The following is a 16,741-nucleotide window of genomic DNA, read 5'->3' on the forward strand; positions in this document are numbered from 1 at the left end:
TAGCAACTAGCAAGGTTGTTATTGTTCTTCGTTTTATCGTGTACTGTCAAATCATTAAAGAATATATGTTTCATAATGATCATACTATTCAGGGCTTTAATGATGAAATCATATTTATCAATGGTAGTAAAATAGTTTGCATTGGCAAATGGCAATCCATTACATTTCAATTTTATAGTCTGTGTTTCTAGTTGTACCGTGGAAAGAAAGGAATGCTGAGATTAAAAAAATTGAATTGAAAGGAAAGGAAAAAATATATATTTTTTGTTAATTTCTAAAATTAACATTTCTCTCTCTTGTGTTTATATTTTCTCTTTACTTCTATTTTCTTTGTTCCAATCCACATATGCCAAAGAAAATAACTAATCATCGACCTTTTGAGTACTATTCTGATATTGCTGTTAACTGGTGTTTCATAGTTCATTCAAGCAGCAGATTTTTATCTTGAGCGACTTACACTTTTACCAACTTAATTGCACATTACACATATTATTATATGTAAAAAATTCATATTATGGTTGAAAATAATAAAAAATAAGTATGCTTTTGACCCACACTTATTTTCATATGGTTCATATAACTTTGCTTTTTAACTTTTTCAATTTTATATATAACGTTATTATGTTAACTATCTTAAAATTATCAAATCTATTATTGCATGTATACTACTAGAATTATTATATGATTTTTCTGTGAATTTTTTCACATGTATTTCATACAATTTTTCCTACGGACTATTAATTATATGAACATTTTTTTTATAGATATAAAACTAGCGGGATATTTTCCCGCCAAATTGTATTTTTTTTTTTTTGTTTATGGAATTTCATGGAAATTTCAGCATTATCCACATGAATTCACGGGTACATTTACTAATGGATTAGAGTTTCCTACAAAATTATAGTTTCTGAAAAAGCTTACTTTCAAAATAGAGATCTTAAAAAAAATTAACAACAATTACTTTACAACTAATTGAACTAAAATGTAAGACAAACTTACCCAAATACTGAAAAGCATGCATTATTGCTTAGTCCACAAGAAAGTTTGTGGGTTCTGTCCAATAAACGAGCGTGAAACGATTCAACACACCAGAATAAGTTAATCTTTTAACATAAAGAAGTTAAAAAGTAGAATAAAAAGATGAGTCGTTATGCAAATGTTAAAAGTTATTTTTTCAGCCAAGCACGTACAAAAGGGGATTTTTTTTTAATTGCTTCAGGTTTTATTTTATTTTTCTAGCAAAATGGAAAAAAAATATTTTTTATATATAAACATATATAGCCTCAGGGAAGTGTGTGTAAAATACATTTTATTTTCCAATACAAGGAAGTGTGTGTAAAATGTAAATCAACTTTTGTAAAATTGATTTTCAAGTAAAATAATTTATGTGCGGATGCTTTTATATTGAAAGTAAGTTTGGTATAAAATATGGTATAAATTTTTCAACTAAAGCTACATTTTATCACTTCAAATCAAATTAGAATTTTGAGACAAAATCAATTTTATCTAACATTAATAATACCAAATTTTTATATTTCTAAATCATGATGGTATGCAAGTCACAACTGGTCCAATCTAGTTAGACTTAATGGGGAGTGTTGGAGAACTATAAAAGTCCCACATCGGACCTATAGACCACTCTCCGTCTCATGCCGTCATAGCTCCCCTATCTTCTTCCAGCTTTGCAACGCTATTCAGGAGAGCTTTCAGAACTCTCCTTTTTTTTCCGATGTAACAAAAAAGTATTTTCATTGTGATTGTGTACCTAAGTTTGTTATAATTACTATTGTTGACATTCTGATTCTTATTTGTAATATGAAACTAAGTGTCATGATCAAAGATATTTAAGATTTTTTTACTTATATCACATAATAAGGAATTCCCTATACACATGATATAGAAACACATCTTTTTTAAGATAAATATTCAATTTAATCATTAAATTTGTTGACAGTTAAATTCTTAAAAAGATAAAAAATTAAAATTTTATTTTTGAATTTACAAAAAATTCAACAAATCCATTCTTTTTTAACCTAAAGCTAAATGAGGTTAGGAAAAAAGAAAGAGATTTATTTGTCATCATAAAAAATGCCTAGGCTAAAGCTAAATTGTCACTAATAAGTTTTGCTATATCAACACCTCCATTGCCGCAGCTGGGAGAGTGATCGCGTGCGGGTGGGTGTAGGGGAAATGGGGCAGGTGCGAGGGTTTTGATGCTGATGATGCCTCGCGCGCATTTGCGAGGGGATGAATTGCGGGATGCTAGGTTGCTTCAAAAAGTGAAAAACCTCTGCATCATGTCATTCGTTGCTTCTTCATTTGCTCCCATTCTCTTTCACCTTCAAATTCCGCTTCCAATCTGAATAATAATAAGAGCAAGAAATTAAGCTTAGTGGAGTGATAGAGTGAGTTATTATTGCAAAGTGACTATAATAGTTTAAACTAGAAAATGACTGTAAGTATCATGAAACAAAATCATAAGTCATAATTAAGTGTGAAGTCTTGTTGTTTAGGAATTGCAGCATTCTTATGGCCACCGGTAGCATTTTGTCAATTTGGAGCTTGGATTTTTTATTTTATTTTTTCTGAAACTACGGCAAGTGGAGCTGCGGCAGGAGAGAAAGAGAATAAAATAGGAAAAAAACAAAACTTATTCCGTGATAATTTAATTTCATTAAGTCAGCACCACACATAAATTAAAAAATAATAATAAAACAAATGAATGGATTCAAATCCCTCCATTTAATTTTATAATGGTTAATCATTTATTCATTAATTTTTAAATTCCAATAAATCCTCTTATCAATATTTAATGGATTAAAATTAATCCAAATCAATAATAAAAGAATTTGTGGGTAATATTTGATCAACATCGCTATGATTTTTTTCGATCCTAATTGGTTAGGGCAATTTTTTGGTAGAGATCGACATGGAATTTTTGGCCAATAATATTTTTTGTTTGATATTGACCGAGACTATTTTTTAGTTGACGTCAACTGAGACTATTTTTAGACATACGTCAGTTGATGATGTTTTTCAACTGACGTCAACCAGTGCTATGTTTCACACGACTTTGGTTAGAGCTATTTTTTGGCCGATGTCGTCCAGAGGTTTTTTGGCTAACTTCAGTTGATGATGTTTTTCAATCAACGTCGGTCAATGTTATAATTTGGGCGATGTCGGCTAGAGTTTTTTTGGCTGACTTTGGTTGATGATATTTTTCAACCAACGTCGATCAATGCTATTTTTTTCAAACGATGTTGGTTAGGATATTTTTGGCCGACTTTGTTCAAGACTATTTATTTGTCGATGTTGTCCAGAGTATTTTGGCTGACTTTAGCTAACGATGTTTCTTAGATGACATCGCCCGATGCTATTTTTCGAATGATGCCGCCTATGATTTTTTTGACCAACTTTGGTCAAGGATATTTTTTGGTCGATGTCTTTTAGAGTTTTTTCGGCCAACATCTTTCGATCGACATTGGTCGAGGCTATTTTTGGTCGACGCCAACTGGGGTTTTATTTCGGTAGATGTCTTCTAAGACCATTTTTTGGTCAACGTCAACTAGGGTTTTTGATTGACATCAGTCATGACTATTTTTTTTGCTAACATCGGCTAGGGTGTTTGGTCCACATTATTCTTGTTTTTTTGTTGATATCGGCTAGGTTTTTTTTTTCAGTCGATGTCGATTGAGGCTTTTTTACGGCTAACATCAACCAATGTTTATCCGATCAACAAAAGTTGGGGCTATTTTTTGGTCGATGTCAACTAAAAAATATCACTAACCAACATCGTCCAAAATGATCTAACAGACGTTGACGAAAAAATTGTCTCGTCTAACAATCGATTGGAAAATTCATAGCCGACGTCACTCAAAAAATAGCCTTGATAGATGTCAAACAAAAAAAACCCTAACTAGTATTGGCCAAAAAATAGTCATGGCTAATGTGTGCCAAAAATCATCGTCGGTCGATGTTGACAAAAAAGTAGTCATAGTTGACGTCAATTGTAAAACCCTAGTTAATGCCAACAACAAAAAAAACCTAGTCGACATCGACAAAAAAATAGCAATGATTGATGTCGGCCAAAAAATAATCTTAGTTGATGTCAACCAATAAAATCTTAATCAATGCCAGCAAAAGAAGTCTTAACTAATGTCAGCAATAAAACCTAGTCTTAACTTAAGGCATGATGGATTTGTTGCACTTTTCTCAAATTTAGGAACAAAATTTTAATATTTTATCTTTAAGAGATCTAACGGTTAGTGTCCAACAAATTAAATGACCAAAATGGATATTTATCATTTCCTTCATATATAAATTCACAATATAAAACAGAAACATATTTTTGATTTTATGCATCCACACTTCCGTAACAAAGTGGAAATTGTTGTGATAAATATGCAATAGAAATATGTTTCTATCAAGAATGTTTTTTATTTTTGTAAAAAAAGTTGAAATGTAAACTTAATAGAAACACGGTAAGTATAGCAAAGCCCATACCAAGTACGAAATGGAACAAATAGTCGAAAAAGCCGAATGGGTCAATAAACCTATTATTTAATCGTTAAATATAAATAGGTGTCATTCTGTTTGTCCCATGAACGATTATCATTTCGGCTGCTTTCAAACAAGTAATTTATATTCTGTAAAAAAAACAAATAATGTACGTATATATATATTCAAACAAATAATCTGATTTTTTTTTCCATCATTAGTTATTTCTCAATATCCTTAGTTTTATTTATTATGCACTTATATTTATATATATTTTGCAAAAAAATATTTTAAGTCTTGAATTTATTTTAACCTTTTTTTATATATATAATGGACTATGATTTTTATATATAGTATGCATAGTTGTTGGTTATAGAAATTTCTAACGTTGTTAAGACTTGATTTTGTCACAAAATGGGAAGATGTCTAACTGAAAAATTTTATGATTATATACATGGACAGGAAAATGACTGAAAAATTCAATAATATAAATTTAATATTGGAATAAACTATCAATTTCATCTCTAAAATGTTACTGTCTCCTAAATAGTCCTTAAAATAAGAAAATTATATAACTAATTCTCCATTACAAAAAAAAAAAAAAAGTAGTCCTTCAAGTATAAAAAACCTATCAATTCGGTTCTGGCATTAGTAAAATATACCAATTAAGGGACTAAACCAATAGATATTTAATAATTAAGGGATTATCTATATATTTATTTATTTTAGGGACTAGATAAGAGAGAAGACAATACTTGAGTAGTTGAGGGATTAATATGATGGTCTATTCTTTATTCTTATTATTATGTAAGAATGAAGAGTACTAGTGTTTGAATGAAAATTCTTTTCCTATTATATTAGAATATATATAATCGTAATGATTATAAAATATTAATATTATGTTTTGGCTCCTAATAAAAAAACTGCCGACTATGCCATCATCTGTCACTGTAGGTAAAATATAGGTGAAAACATTTAAAACGTTTCAAATTTGAATATTTCGTCTATAAATATGATTCACAAATCAGAATATGATGTTGTGGAGTTATTTGATTTATGATATCATCTCGTGAATTTTTTTTCCGACAAAATATCATCACGTGAAATAAGACTTAATTGTTATTGTCATAAATGACTGACGAAGAATATATTTATTATAAAAAAAATAGCTCAACTTAATTGATGCAGAATGAATCCATCTTATTCTATTTTCATGAAGAATTAATTGGACGATGATGAATCCCATCCTCCATACAGTGCATGTAATGTCGAAAACGTTCTTGCTCATAACAGGGAAACATTTTATAGCAGGTTTGAAGCGTAAGCACACAAGATCCAGGAAAATACAAGATGTGTTAAATCACGACCAGTTATGAATCCTAGAAGCGGGAGACACAAGCTATTTAACTGTCAAAGCGAGAAATTATACTTACATTTGTCCACATCTTTGCATTCGAAACTACCAAGTATCGAGTCATAGATTTATTGTAATCTTGTCCTGATTATATTATTAAGTTGTCTCCTTCTAAAACGAAAATGACGACAAATGACATATGCAAGCGGTGGGAAAGATTTTAAGGAACTGGGTTTTCTAGTGGGCCCTAGAAACCAACATGATGATCAACGTGTGTGGGCCCATTGGGCTGAGGATGGTGGATGGGGGTTCCATCCAACTTTTGGGAGGACGTGACAAGAGACCTTAGTAGGGGTTTGGGGTCCAAATGTAATACTAAGAGACAAATTGAATATACGACGCTATATCCCGACACACGAATCGGTTCGGTGCACCAAAATTAATAAAACAGACACAGTTTCGCCAATTCCGATACCCGCTAGCCATCAGACACATGTGATTGCAGAGCCAAAGACCCAAACCAGTATTCACAGCACAGATTAGAACATGGCTCCTTCTCACACACTCCCATGTAAAATTCCATATCCACCCTCCTCACCACACCATCTTTTCTCAGTCAAATACTACTCTTTTCCTCTCTTCCCCCAAAAGAAAATCTAACTTTCACTGCTCATGTCCCTCTCTTTCCCACTTCTCTGACCGCATTTCCCTTCTCTCGAGTAACTATGATGCTTCATATTATTAAAAGTTTCAAACTTTATGAAATCAACTGCAATAATTATTAGTTGAGCCAATTGCTTCTTCCCGCACCTTGACCGCTAGACCAGGTTTAAAATACCCAATTATATCGACACAAAACATTAGATTCGTGAATCAAATAAAAAAGGGAAATAAATCAAATAATGAATCAAGTCAATGGTATTTGATCTAAGTACCAACCAAAGCAAAGCACTTTGTACACAAGGATTAGATTTAGGGTGGTATTTGATCTAGCCTGGCTAGTAGCTACTACATTACATATAGATACAGAGAGATACGTCCAGGAGAAACAAGCACGGAAAAGCTCTGATTCTTCTTTGGCTTTATCGGAAAGAGCTTTACAGTTTACACTACCAAGGAAGAAAAAGAAAAAAAAAAGAGTCACTAAGCTAAATGGATGACGAGCTTCATTCACTCATCTGAACTGAACAAATCATGCTGGCCCACGACTCTACTTTTTTACTATTTTTATCATCTTCTTTTTCACTTCATTGGAGTGTAAAATATAGTCTAATAGTAATAACATAAATTTTCCTTTTTACACACTGACACCGCCGGAAGGAAGCTTTCTATGCTGAAAGGCGCTTGTCTTTGGCTTCATTGATGCCTATCTCGTCCCATGGATGGCTCACAGAACGCGGCAGCTGAGAAGACTCACACTCTGTTTCAACAAGTACAAGTGCAAGTACACGCACAACATTAATTAACTATAATCATTAGATGACGAAAAAGAAAATAAAAAATGAGTTACTGCACTACCAGGTCTGGATGCATTGAAGGATCTCTTGCAGTGTAAAATGGCGCCTTGAATCCCATCCTGTTGCTGCAACAGCGAATCATCGCGTCGTTTCGAAGACACAAACACCGCCGGAGGAGCCGCCGCCGCCACCGCCGAAGATGCTGAACGGCTTTTCCCCAAATGCTTGCACACAACGCTAAGCCCTGCTGGTAGTTTTTGGCCTTGAGTACTACTCTTCACGTTTGTTTCGCCGCCACCAACACTAACACCTTCTGGTTCCGCCGTGGGCGGCGGAGGCGGTGCTTTTGCGGCGGGGTTTAAGCTGAGTTTTTCGCCGTAGCGGCGCGAGACTCTAATGTAGAGAGGCTTGACCATTTTCAAATACTTGTGCATTACTTCCTTGGAGAAGCGTTTCTCTTCGGAAGGTTTGTCCTCTGAGGTTTGCTTTTGGTTCTGGTTTTTATTGGCTTTGGAGCTGAAGAGAGAGACGATGGGGACCTCTTCGACTTTGAATTTGACGGTGAAGTGCTTCTTGTCTTTGTGGGCCTCTGGAATTGCGGAATCGGAACCGTTGTTGGAGTCTTTGTCGTTGGGCTTGGGCTTTTTGAGGCCCAACATGAAGACGCGGAATTTGGTGGCGGATTTTAAGAGGGAGGCGGTGAACTGAGGCTTGGAGTTAGGTTCGGAAGGGTCCACGTGCACCAGCTTTCCCTTGAAGAACAGATCGTCCGAAGGAGACAGCGGCGAGAGGTTCGGATCACTACGGTCGTTGCTCGAAGGGGAGAGAGTGAACTTAAACTCTCTCTCGCCGTCGGATTCTTCGATGTTAATATCTTCATCTTCTTCTTCTTGGGTGTGGTTCGCGTTTGGATTTTCATGAGCGTCTTCGTCGGGGACGGTGAACTCTAAGTCGAAGAAGGGGCCGTCGTCGTCGTCGTCGCTTTCGGTTGCATTTTCGTTTTCGACGGCGGTGAGGATGGTGGTGGTGGTGGCGGTGCGTGAAGAGGGAGTGTCGGAGGAAGGTGGGTGTCCGAGAGCACCGCCGCCTCTCCAGTATTTGAGCAAGGTGAAAGCTTCCATGGTTGGGAGAGCCAGTATACACAAGTGGGCACAGAGAGAGAGAGATTTGGATGATTTTGTTTTTGCTTAATGGAGTTTGCAATAGTGATGGGGAGTGGCAGAGGAAACAGAGAGAAAGAGAGGGGGAAGTGGTTTCCTTTGCTTTTATTTATTAAATTTTGTCAGATTGCTCAGTTGCAGGGTAGTCATGTGACCTCAGTCAGATAAATACGAAGGGAAGAGAGAGTAAATTTTGTAGGAAAAATAGTGTGTTCTGAACGCGGGGGTGGGGTAGTATTGTATACTATTCATTATCCGCATCCATTCAATATTTCATTTTATAATGTAGTAACAGTAAGTAGTATACTTCCTCTGTGTGTGTATATATATATATGAAATTAAAGTGAGCTTGTTTTGTGGTATTTCATTATTTATTACTTGTCTTACGGGTGGCCTAAATAGAATGTAGGCTTAATTACTAATAGAGATGATAACTGGTAGAATTTAGGTAGGAGTTTATAGTATTTGTTTTTAAACATGCACATATATTAATTTTAATTTTGATTTTTGTATCTATTGGATATTTATATATTTGTGATTTGTATTTTTCTTATGTATATGATCAATAATAGTAAATTAATAAAAAAAATTAATTAAAGCAATTACTATAATTATAATAAAAATGTATTTTTAAATAACCTAAATATAATATTAAAAGCATACACACATAATTATAAAAACAAGTAAATATAATATTAATTCATCCAAATTTAAGTGATAGAAAAATTATAAAAATAATTACCCAACCTAACCATTATTAAAGTTAATATTTTGGTCGCTTAAAAAAACTCTAATTAAAAATTTTCATTCTCTAATAATAATCATTCAACATAAGAATTTATGATTTTTTTTTCACTCTTTGACAGTGATGCTATTTGAAAGTAGAGATTAGAGTACTATAGTACTCATATCAGTGTAAATTTATAGGTATATACTCATCTCGTATCTAGTTCTAATATTGTAAGTAATTATTTATTCAATTTTTAAATATTTTTGTAAGTACTTGTAAGTGTTTGTAAGTGTAGATACACTTTGTCATTCTTAATTATAAGTAGTTTTTGTGAATCCTTAATTACTAATCTAGTCCTTAATTTTTAAAATGCTTTAACTAGATCTTTTAATTGTTAAAATTATATTAATTAAATTCTTTTGTAAGTTTAATGTTAACAAGGTTAAGTTGAATACATCTTACATGTATTATTTGACATGACCATTTTAATTGAGAGTGATACAAGATAATTTCATTACTCAAATTAATAAATATGACAAAAATGACTTAGGGTTAATTTGTTTAAACTTATTTTTTAAAATAAGTGTTTTTTAAATAAATTAGGTTGATTTATGATTTTTTTATATATTTATCTAAATTTATTTTACTTAAAACAAGCATTTTTATATTTTTTTATGAAGCTAAACTTCTTAAAAATTTATTATTTAATTTTAAACAAATCCACCCTTAATTGGTATATTTTTAATAATTGAAGAATCTAATTGGAGCATTTTAAAATTTAAAGACCATATTAATGCATTTTAAATAATTTATAAACTGAATTAATAATAGTATAAAGGAATTAAAAGAAAAAATAAGATTAAAATAAAATTAATATTAACTATTTTTATGTAATTACACAATTAAAATTCATTTTTTTTATTAATGTTAAGATATGTTTGATATAAAATAATAAGATGGTTGTGAAAATGAAAAGAGATGAAATTAATTTTTTATATACTCTCATTCTATGCTGCCCATGTACACGCCGCTCCATGAGGGTCCGGACTCGACTCAGATTGTACTGTACGATGCTCTGTCTTTTTCCCCAAAACATTGCCTTTCTGTGTTTCCTGTTTTTTTTTTTGTTTGACCTTTTTATCCAAAATGTCAAATACGGAAATTTATATTTTTTAAAAAAATTATAAAAATTTGGTTTGCCATAAAAAAATTATAATCATTTCATATTAATAAAAAATTATAATCATTCATAACTTAACAAGTTATAAAAAATTAAACTAGTCATAAGATAACAAAGAAATTTAAGGTAAACCATTGCATATAAAAAATAAGTTTTATTAACTAATCTATTTTAGTGATTTTCGTATATGCTTAATAGAAAGTAATATTTTTAAATCTCTTGAATATAATACAAATTTATATTTATTTAATTTAATATATTTTTATTCACAGCCTTAAGAAGATTACTAAAATAATGTTTCAAAAGAACATTAGAATAACTCAAATTGAGATCTTTCCGACGAGTTGAAGTCCCTTGTGAGTTGTGAGTAGTAATATTATTTATGGTAATAATTTACGAAAGATGCTACGTAGCTGTTGAACCAAGAAACTGAAATTTAAAATTGGACGAAAGGTGGGCCACTCGTATATTAAAGACAAATGGATAACTCACGTGCCGTGCTCACTCATGGGTGAGCCCTATTATAGTATTTTAACCAAACTAGAACATTAAAAAAATAAATTAATACTAGTCCTAGTTATAAATTTTTTCACTCGTAGTCTCTATATTTAAATATCTCCTTAAATTTTTTCTCTTATAGTCTCTATACTTAAACATCTCTTTCTATTCCAAACACCTTATTTTTATCTCTTTTAGTGTTCGCAGTAAGAACAAAAATGATATGTGTAGTCACTAAAACGGATTAACAATTATATGTATAGGAATTAAAAGATGTAGTTTTCAAGTAAAAAAATTGAAAGAGATTATTTTATAATTATACGATTAAATAAATAACTAAACCTTACAAAAATTATTGCCTTTAAAAAAGACTTTCAAAAAAATTAATCAACCAGAATATATATAGTATTGAAGTTTATGTTGGAAATTAAGGATCTTGTTTTAATTTCTTCGATCTTTAACTTTTGTGGTTTTACATGAGGCATAATTTCACACGTAGCCATGTATATTGTTAGGTGGAGTTAGTCTTTATGTAAAATTGCATTTGATTTCACGTGACACAATAGAGTCTCAACCCATACTTTCCTCCATTTCCAGCATACAGGGAAGAAAAATTAGGACTTCCATCATAATACCTTATAAATCATTCTACTAAACACTGTTATGTTGTGGAAATCTCAGCTCTCTTTAGATACACCAATTCTTCCTTTAGTCGTCTCTCTGTTAATATAATTTTGTAAGGAATTCAAGTATGGAAAAATATGTTAAAATCGATGTTATAGGATTCCAAGTTTTAGGAGTCGGATATATATAGCGAAAATGAATTTGAGAGGATTGACATTCTTTTTTCAAGTTTGAGTTGATATGAAGGAGTCCAAGTCTAGGAAATATAAGGACATAGGGTTAACTGCAAAAAAAAAAAAAAAAAAAATAAACACCGAGATTGTTTGCTTGAAAAGAAAAATAGTTCTTTTACAGACAGTGATATATAACTTTTTAATTTTAAATTTATTTGCGGTTACTGTATATTTTTTTATTAGACCTAGTGTGTATAATAGTGAACATTGAAGATCAAGAACAATGCCTATAAGGTCCAGATTATGAGACATAAAGGTTGATATTCAAGATCAAAGATGCATGTATTATTTATTTTTCTATTTATTTCATGCATTATTTTACTCTCCTTTATTTTGATAAAAAAAATATAGTCAAATCTTAGAATTACAAATTTAGAATCCAAATAAAGATAATTTCCTTTCCTAGATTGTCAATCAAGAATTTTAAATATTAATAAGTTTTAAACATAAACCCCATATTAGTAATTACCCGTTATCCTACAATTCTTTGTGGTTCAGTTTTTTTTTTCCTATTTGCATCTAATGCTTTTTTCCTCTTTGCTTTTAACATTAATAAATGCATTTATTGTTTTTAATTCTTTAAATGAAAAAAAAAACCAAATATCAAATTTAACTCAAGCTGTAGTGTTGGACTGTTGGTTCATGAAATGAAGAAAGAAAGAAAGAACGTAGGAATATTATGCGAGGTGGGCGTCAGAGAATTGTTGATATGGGAATGCGACCAAATATTTATTCTTATAATTTATCAAAGTTGAAATTACTTTGTAAGAAAAAATATACAGCAAGGAAAACTAAGCGCTTAATAATTAGATACATATGAGTAAACTTAATCTTTCGGGAACATTTTTTTTATTCATTCGAAAAATAACAAAACAACTCAACCTAAGTTATCCCGGAAGAATCGGGGTTTACTTGAGGAGAACAAACATCCCAAACAATGTTTGGTACGAGAGAAATAAGAAAAATAATAAAGTAATTTATTTTGAAACTAAAAACCAATTGTTTTTCCACTAAAAATCACATTGTTGATCGATGAAGCACACCATGCGTGAGCAAGTGCCGATCAGCAAGGAATTATTTTTTAAGTGGGCCGGAACTCGTTACTTTTTAATATTTTATCTAATACATCTCTACCAAATAATCTCATTTTTTCCTCTCATAATTTCTCTTTTCTTTTTATCAAATAGAGATGTTTTCAACACTGATATGATAAATACAAAAAAAAAATCAATAAGGCGAGTCTATATTTAATAACATGTGGAAACAAAAGTCTTCTAAAAATAATTGTATCTTCACTTGTAATTGTATAATGTTTAAATTAATGTAGTTCTCATTTAATAGGGCTCCTCATTTTCTTGCTAATGCTGGGTATTTCACTTTATTTCTCATCTATATTCACATATTTTCGTTTACTTTTTGGCTTAAAAAAAAACAATTTGCTTTATTTTCCTTTTTCCTATTTTTATTCACCATATTTTTCATTTATTTCTTTCCTTCCTACCAAATACACTTTTTATTTTTTATTTTTTTGGATATTCAATTAAGTACAGATTTACGAGAAAGGCAGAATTCTAGGTAACAATTTACACTGATTATGCATATGTTGTATTTAAGTTGATAACATGACTAAAAACATGTATAATACAAAGTCTCCTAGCTAGCTTAGCAGCATGTTACAAGTGACCTTAAGTTAAAAAAAAAAAAAACTTATCTGGACAGGTTATTTTCAAAGCACCAGTTTAGTCAAAAAGTCCATGAAACCTATGCTTTTCTATATATTATTCTAACTTATTAAAGTTATCAGATAAAAAATCACCAAAAAGTAGCTGCCATCGCAACATCATAATTAATTCATGCTTTGACATTTTATTCCTGTTTCAACACATCTACTCTATATCTGGGGTCGGCCAAGGTGGTTTCATGTGAATTTCGGTTTGATTCACTACCAACTACCGTTTGATCTATGGACCATCTACTCTATATTTTCATTTTAGTCTAACCATTTTTTTATAGCTTATTTGGCATGTTAATGATATTAATTTGAAGTGAAAAAGGATCTCAAAATGGGTATAACCAATAATGCCACTCCGACAAAGGAAAACCAAAACTAAGAAAAGGTTCAATGCAACTTGAGCCTAGCTGAAATAATTACCAATTATTAATTAGAGTTATTGCATGGGGATCTGTTTAAAGTCTCGGGATTGCATTAATCTCTTTCTATTAAGTTGAATAAATTATGAATGTTAGGAAGATGTTGATGTTAAAATTGCTCATGAAGAATATAGGGCATTGCTGCGTTGATTATTCACACTCACACGCATTCACACTTGGGTTATTCCATGAATAATTAATTTGTTGGGAGAAATTCAAAAGATTGATATTTCAAAAGGAAAAACTCTCGTGTTATTTAGGGAAGAGTCCTTATAAATTAACATTTATTTAAATATATTTTTAATGCAGGTCAAATGAGCAAAGATTTCATATATTTCAGTTTTTATAACAAAATTATTTGGTTTTTATTTTAAAAAAGTTAAAATTATTAATTTGGTCCCTACTCATCCTAATGGATACTTAGGAGTAACTGTAATATCATGCCAACATGAGATTTTCTTTATTTTTTTATTATAAAAATCTACATTAGAAAATAAGTGTTAAAAATACTACTAATAATTTCATATTTCGACGGAATGGAAATCAAAGTAAAATGTTATATGGAGATCAAAATCAAAATTTGTTCATATTAGAGAGACAAAAAAAACAATGATATCAAAATTTAAAGAGATGAAAAACAGAGAAAAAAATTATAGTGGGATTAAAATTAAAATTTGTCCATTTGATATAAACTAAAAAAAAATGTACTTTGTTGGCAATTAATTGTTGATTTTAGATCAAAATCTAGATGAAAATTAAGCAAAGAAAAAACTTTAGAGATTTTAAGGTCCCGATTGTTGTTTGTTGGCAGATTAATTTACATGCGTTGAAGATCTTGCTGGTAAACATAAAAATTCTGCAACATAATGCACGATCTCTGAACTGGACCCTGCACACGCACGTACGCAACATGCTCAAGCGTAAATGAAAACAAATATTTATCACAATTCACATCAGTTGACAGTTAGTTGTATATATAGATGGGTTGAACTTGTTAGCTTTTCAGTGTTGCAGTTTGATGGTTAAGTTGGTGGACTCATTTACAGAGGACTTTGTTTATAAATAGAGCTGGAACAACCCATATATGCAAGTGATTCACGTAGTTTGAGTTTAAATTCAAAGTCTAATTCAATTCAGTAGACTTAGTTTTTATTTTATCAATAGACAATCAATTAATACTAATGTATAAAACACACAATAAATAGAATAAAAATTAATTAATAGTATTAATTAATTAGATCTCATTTCAGTACGTATTAAACTCTTACGAATATATTAAATTAAAAATAACAATCTAAAACAATGAATGTATATAAGTGTAACTACTAAATTACTTGTAGATTTATGCACTTTTTTTTTATAACCCAATTCGCATTCCAAGGACTTTCATGCTCAACTCATAAGAAAATGATGACGGTAATCCCAATCTTTGGTATCTTTCTGGTCCACTAAGTTTCTTTTCGTATATAAAGTTTTCTGACTCGTCATTTTTTTTCTCCTTTTCCTCAATCTTCGCTATTGTCTTTTGTTTTTCATCATGGTTATGTACACCAATTAATTAACATAATATATGAAAATGTATTTTTATTGTGAAAAATAAGAATTATAAACATAAAGTATCAGATATTATATTTCAATAATTAGAATTAAAATAAATGTTTTAATTAATCATCTAATAATTATTAATTAATTTTAATCACACCTAGTCGTATAATCTAAATTTATGATTTTTACTTTTTATAAGAAATCATCGCCCGTGTTTATATGTCCGACCAATTCAGTGTTCACAGTGTCAACTAACTAGTGATTTTGGAAGACAACTCCAGAGTGCTAGTCGATCTATTAATTATATTTTGGTGTGCATAAAGAAATTCATTAAAAGAAAAACTCTAACTAACGATCAGTACATATATTTTTCCCAACGTGTAATAAGTAGTAGTATACAAGGATTGAGATGTGTCATGAGGCAAAAATATCAAAGGTTTCTTTTACAAATTATTTATTTAAATGAATTTGTTTTGAAATTATTTTTGTTGAGCTTATGGTCGTGTGTGACAGATCATCACTTTCTAACCCATGCAACTTGTCACCATTTTGGAGAATATGTTTAATGGAGAAGCGCCTTGTAATATAAAAAAAGACCTACAAAATAAATAATTTCAAAACAGATCTATTTAAATAAATAATTTGTAAAATGAGTCATACAGTATTTTAGCCTCTGCCATGCACGTTTCAATTTCAAAATAAGGAAAACTGAGCTTGTTCGTCCTCAAGCTCCTTTTTCTCTTCACAAATGGTAACTGACGAAGAGGCTTAATGAGCCGTGTTTCATGTTCTCTCACTTTTTATTTTTTTATTGTGATTGATTTTCAGATGAATCTCTGCGTAACTCTAGGTTCCCCCGGTCAATAAAAGACAAAATTCTGATCCTACTGGACCTCTCTAATACCGAAGACAATATTTTTCCGTAGATTAAGGTTTAGACTTCAGCGTGGTTTATTGGATGGAAGAGATTAGAGTTCAAACTTCTAAACTTATATTTAATTAGATATTTTAATTTTAAATAGTTCTAATTATAATTTTTTTAAAATTTTGTATATAAAACTTAAACACATGTTATATCATCAACGAAGTTAATGACAAAGATCAATCCTTAATATGCCTATAAAAGCTAAAACTAACAATTTTTTTCTTACATGGAACTAAAACTTAAAGTTGCGGCAAATATAACAACAAAACGAATAATTAAACCTTTTCTCTGTTCTGAGACGTAGCCGTAACTTTTTGACATCATTCTATATAGGTAATGAAGTGCTTCAGTATCAAAACTGACAATAACCTTATATATAGTAATATT

At 30.7% G+C, this 16,741-nt stretch overlaps 1 protein-coding gene across 1 annotated transcript; it reads right to left on the bottom strand.

Annotated features, from left to right (window-relative positions):
* Positions 1-6,746: 6,746 nt before the first annotated feature.
* On the bottom strand, positions 6,747-8,668 carry LOC114425136 (probable membrane-associated kinase regulator 2). Its single transcript, XM_028391926.1, has 2 exons — positions 7,370-8,668; positions 6,747-7,271 (listed from the first exon to the last, which is right to left on the bottom strand). Exons 1-2 carry the CDS (start codon positions 8,427-8,429, stop codon positions 7,180-7,182), a joined length of 1,152 nt encoding a protein of 383 aa, XP_028247727.1. The 5' UTR covers positions 8,430-8,668; the 3' UTR covers positions 6,747-7,179.
* Positions 8,669-16,741: the final 8,073 nt, after the last annotated feature.

The sequence above is a fragment of the Glycine soja genome, chromosome 1 (assembly GCF_004193775.1).
Source record: "Glycine soja cultivar W05 chromosome 1, ASM419377v2, whole genome shotgun sequence".
Lineage (NCBI taxonomy): Eukaryota > Viridiplantae > Streptophyta > Magnoliopsida > Fabales > Fabaceae > Glycine > Glycine soja.

Excerpts from the sequence above, each read along its gene's own strand:
- LOC114425136 (XM_028391926.1), bottom strand. The coding sequence starts at position 8,429 with ATGGAAGCTTTCACCTTGCTCAAATACTGGAGAGGCGGCGGTGCTCTC. Across the intron at positions 7,272-7,369 it reads CTTCAATGCATCCAGACCTG|AGTGTGAGTCTTCTCAGCTG; the intron begins GTAGTGCAGTAA and ends TTGTTGAAACAG.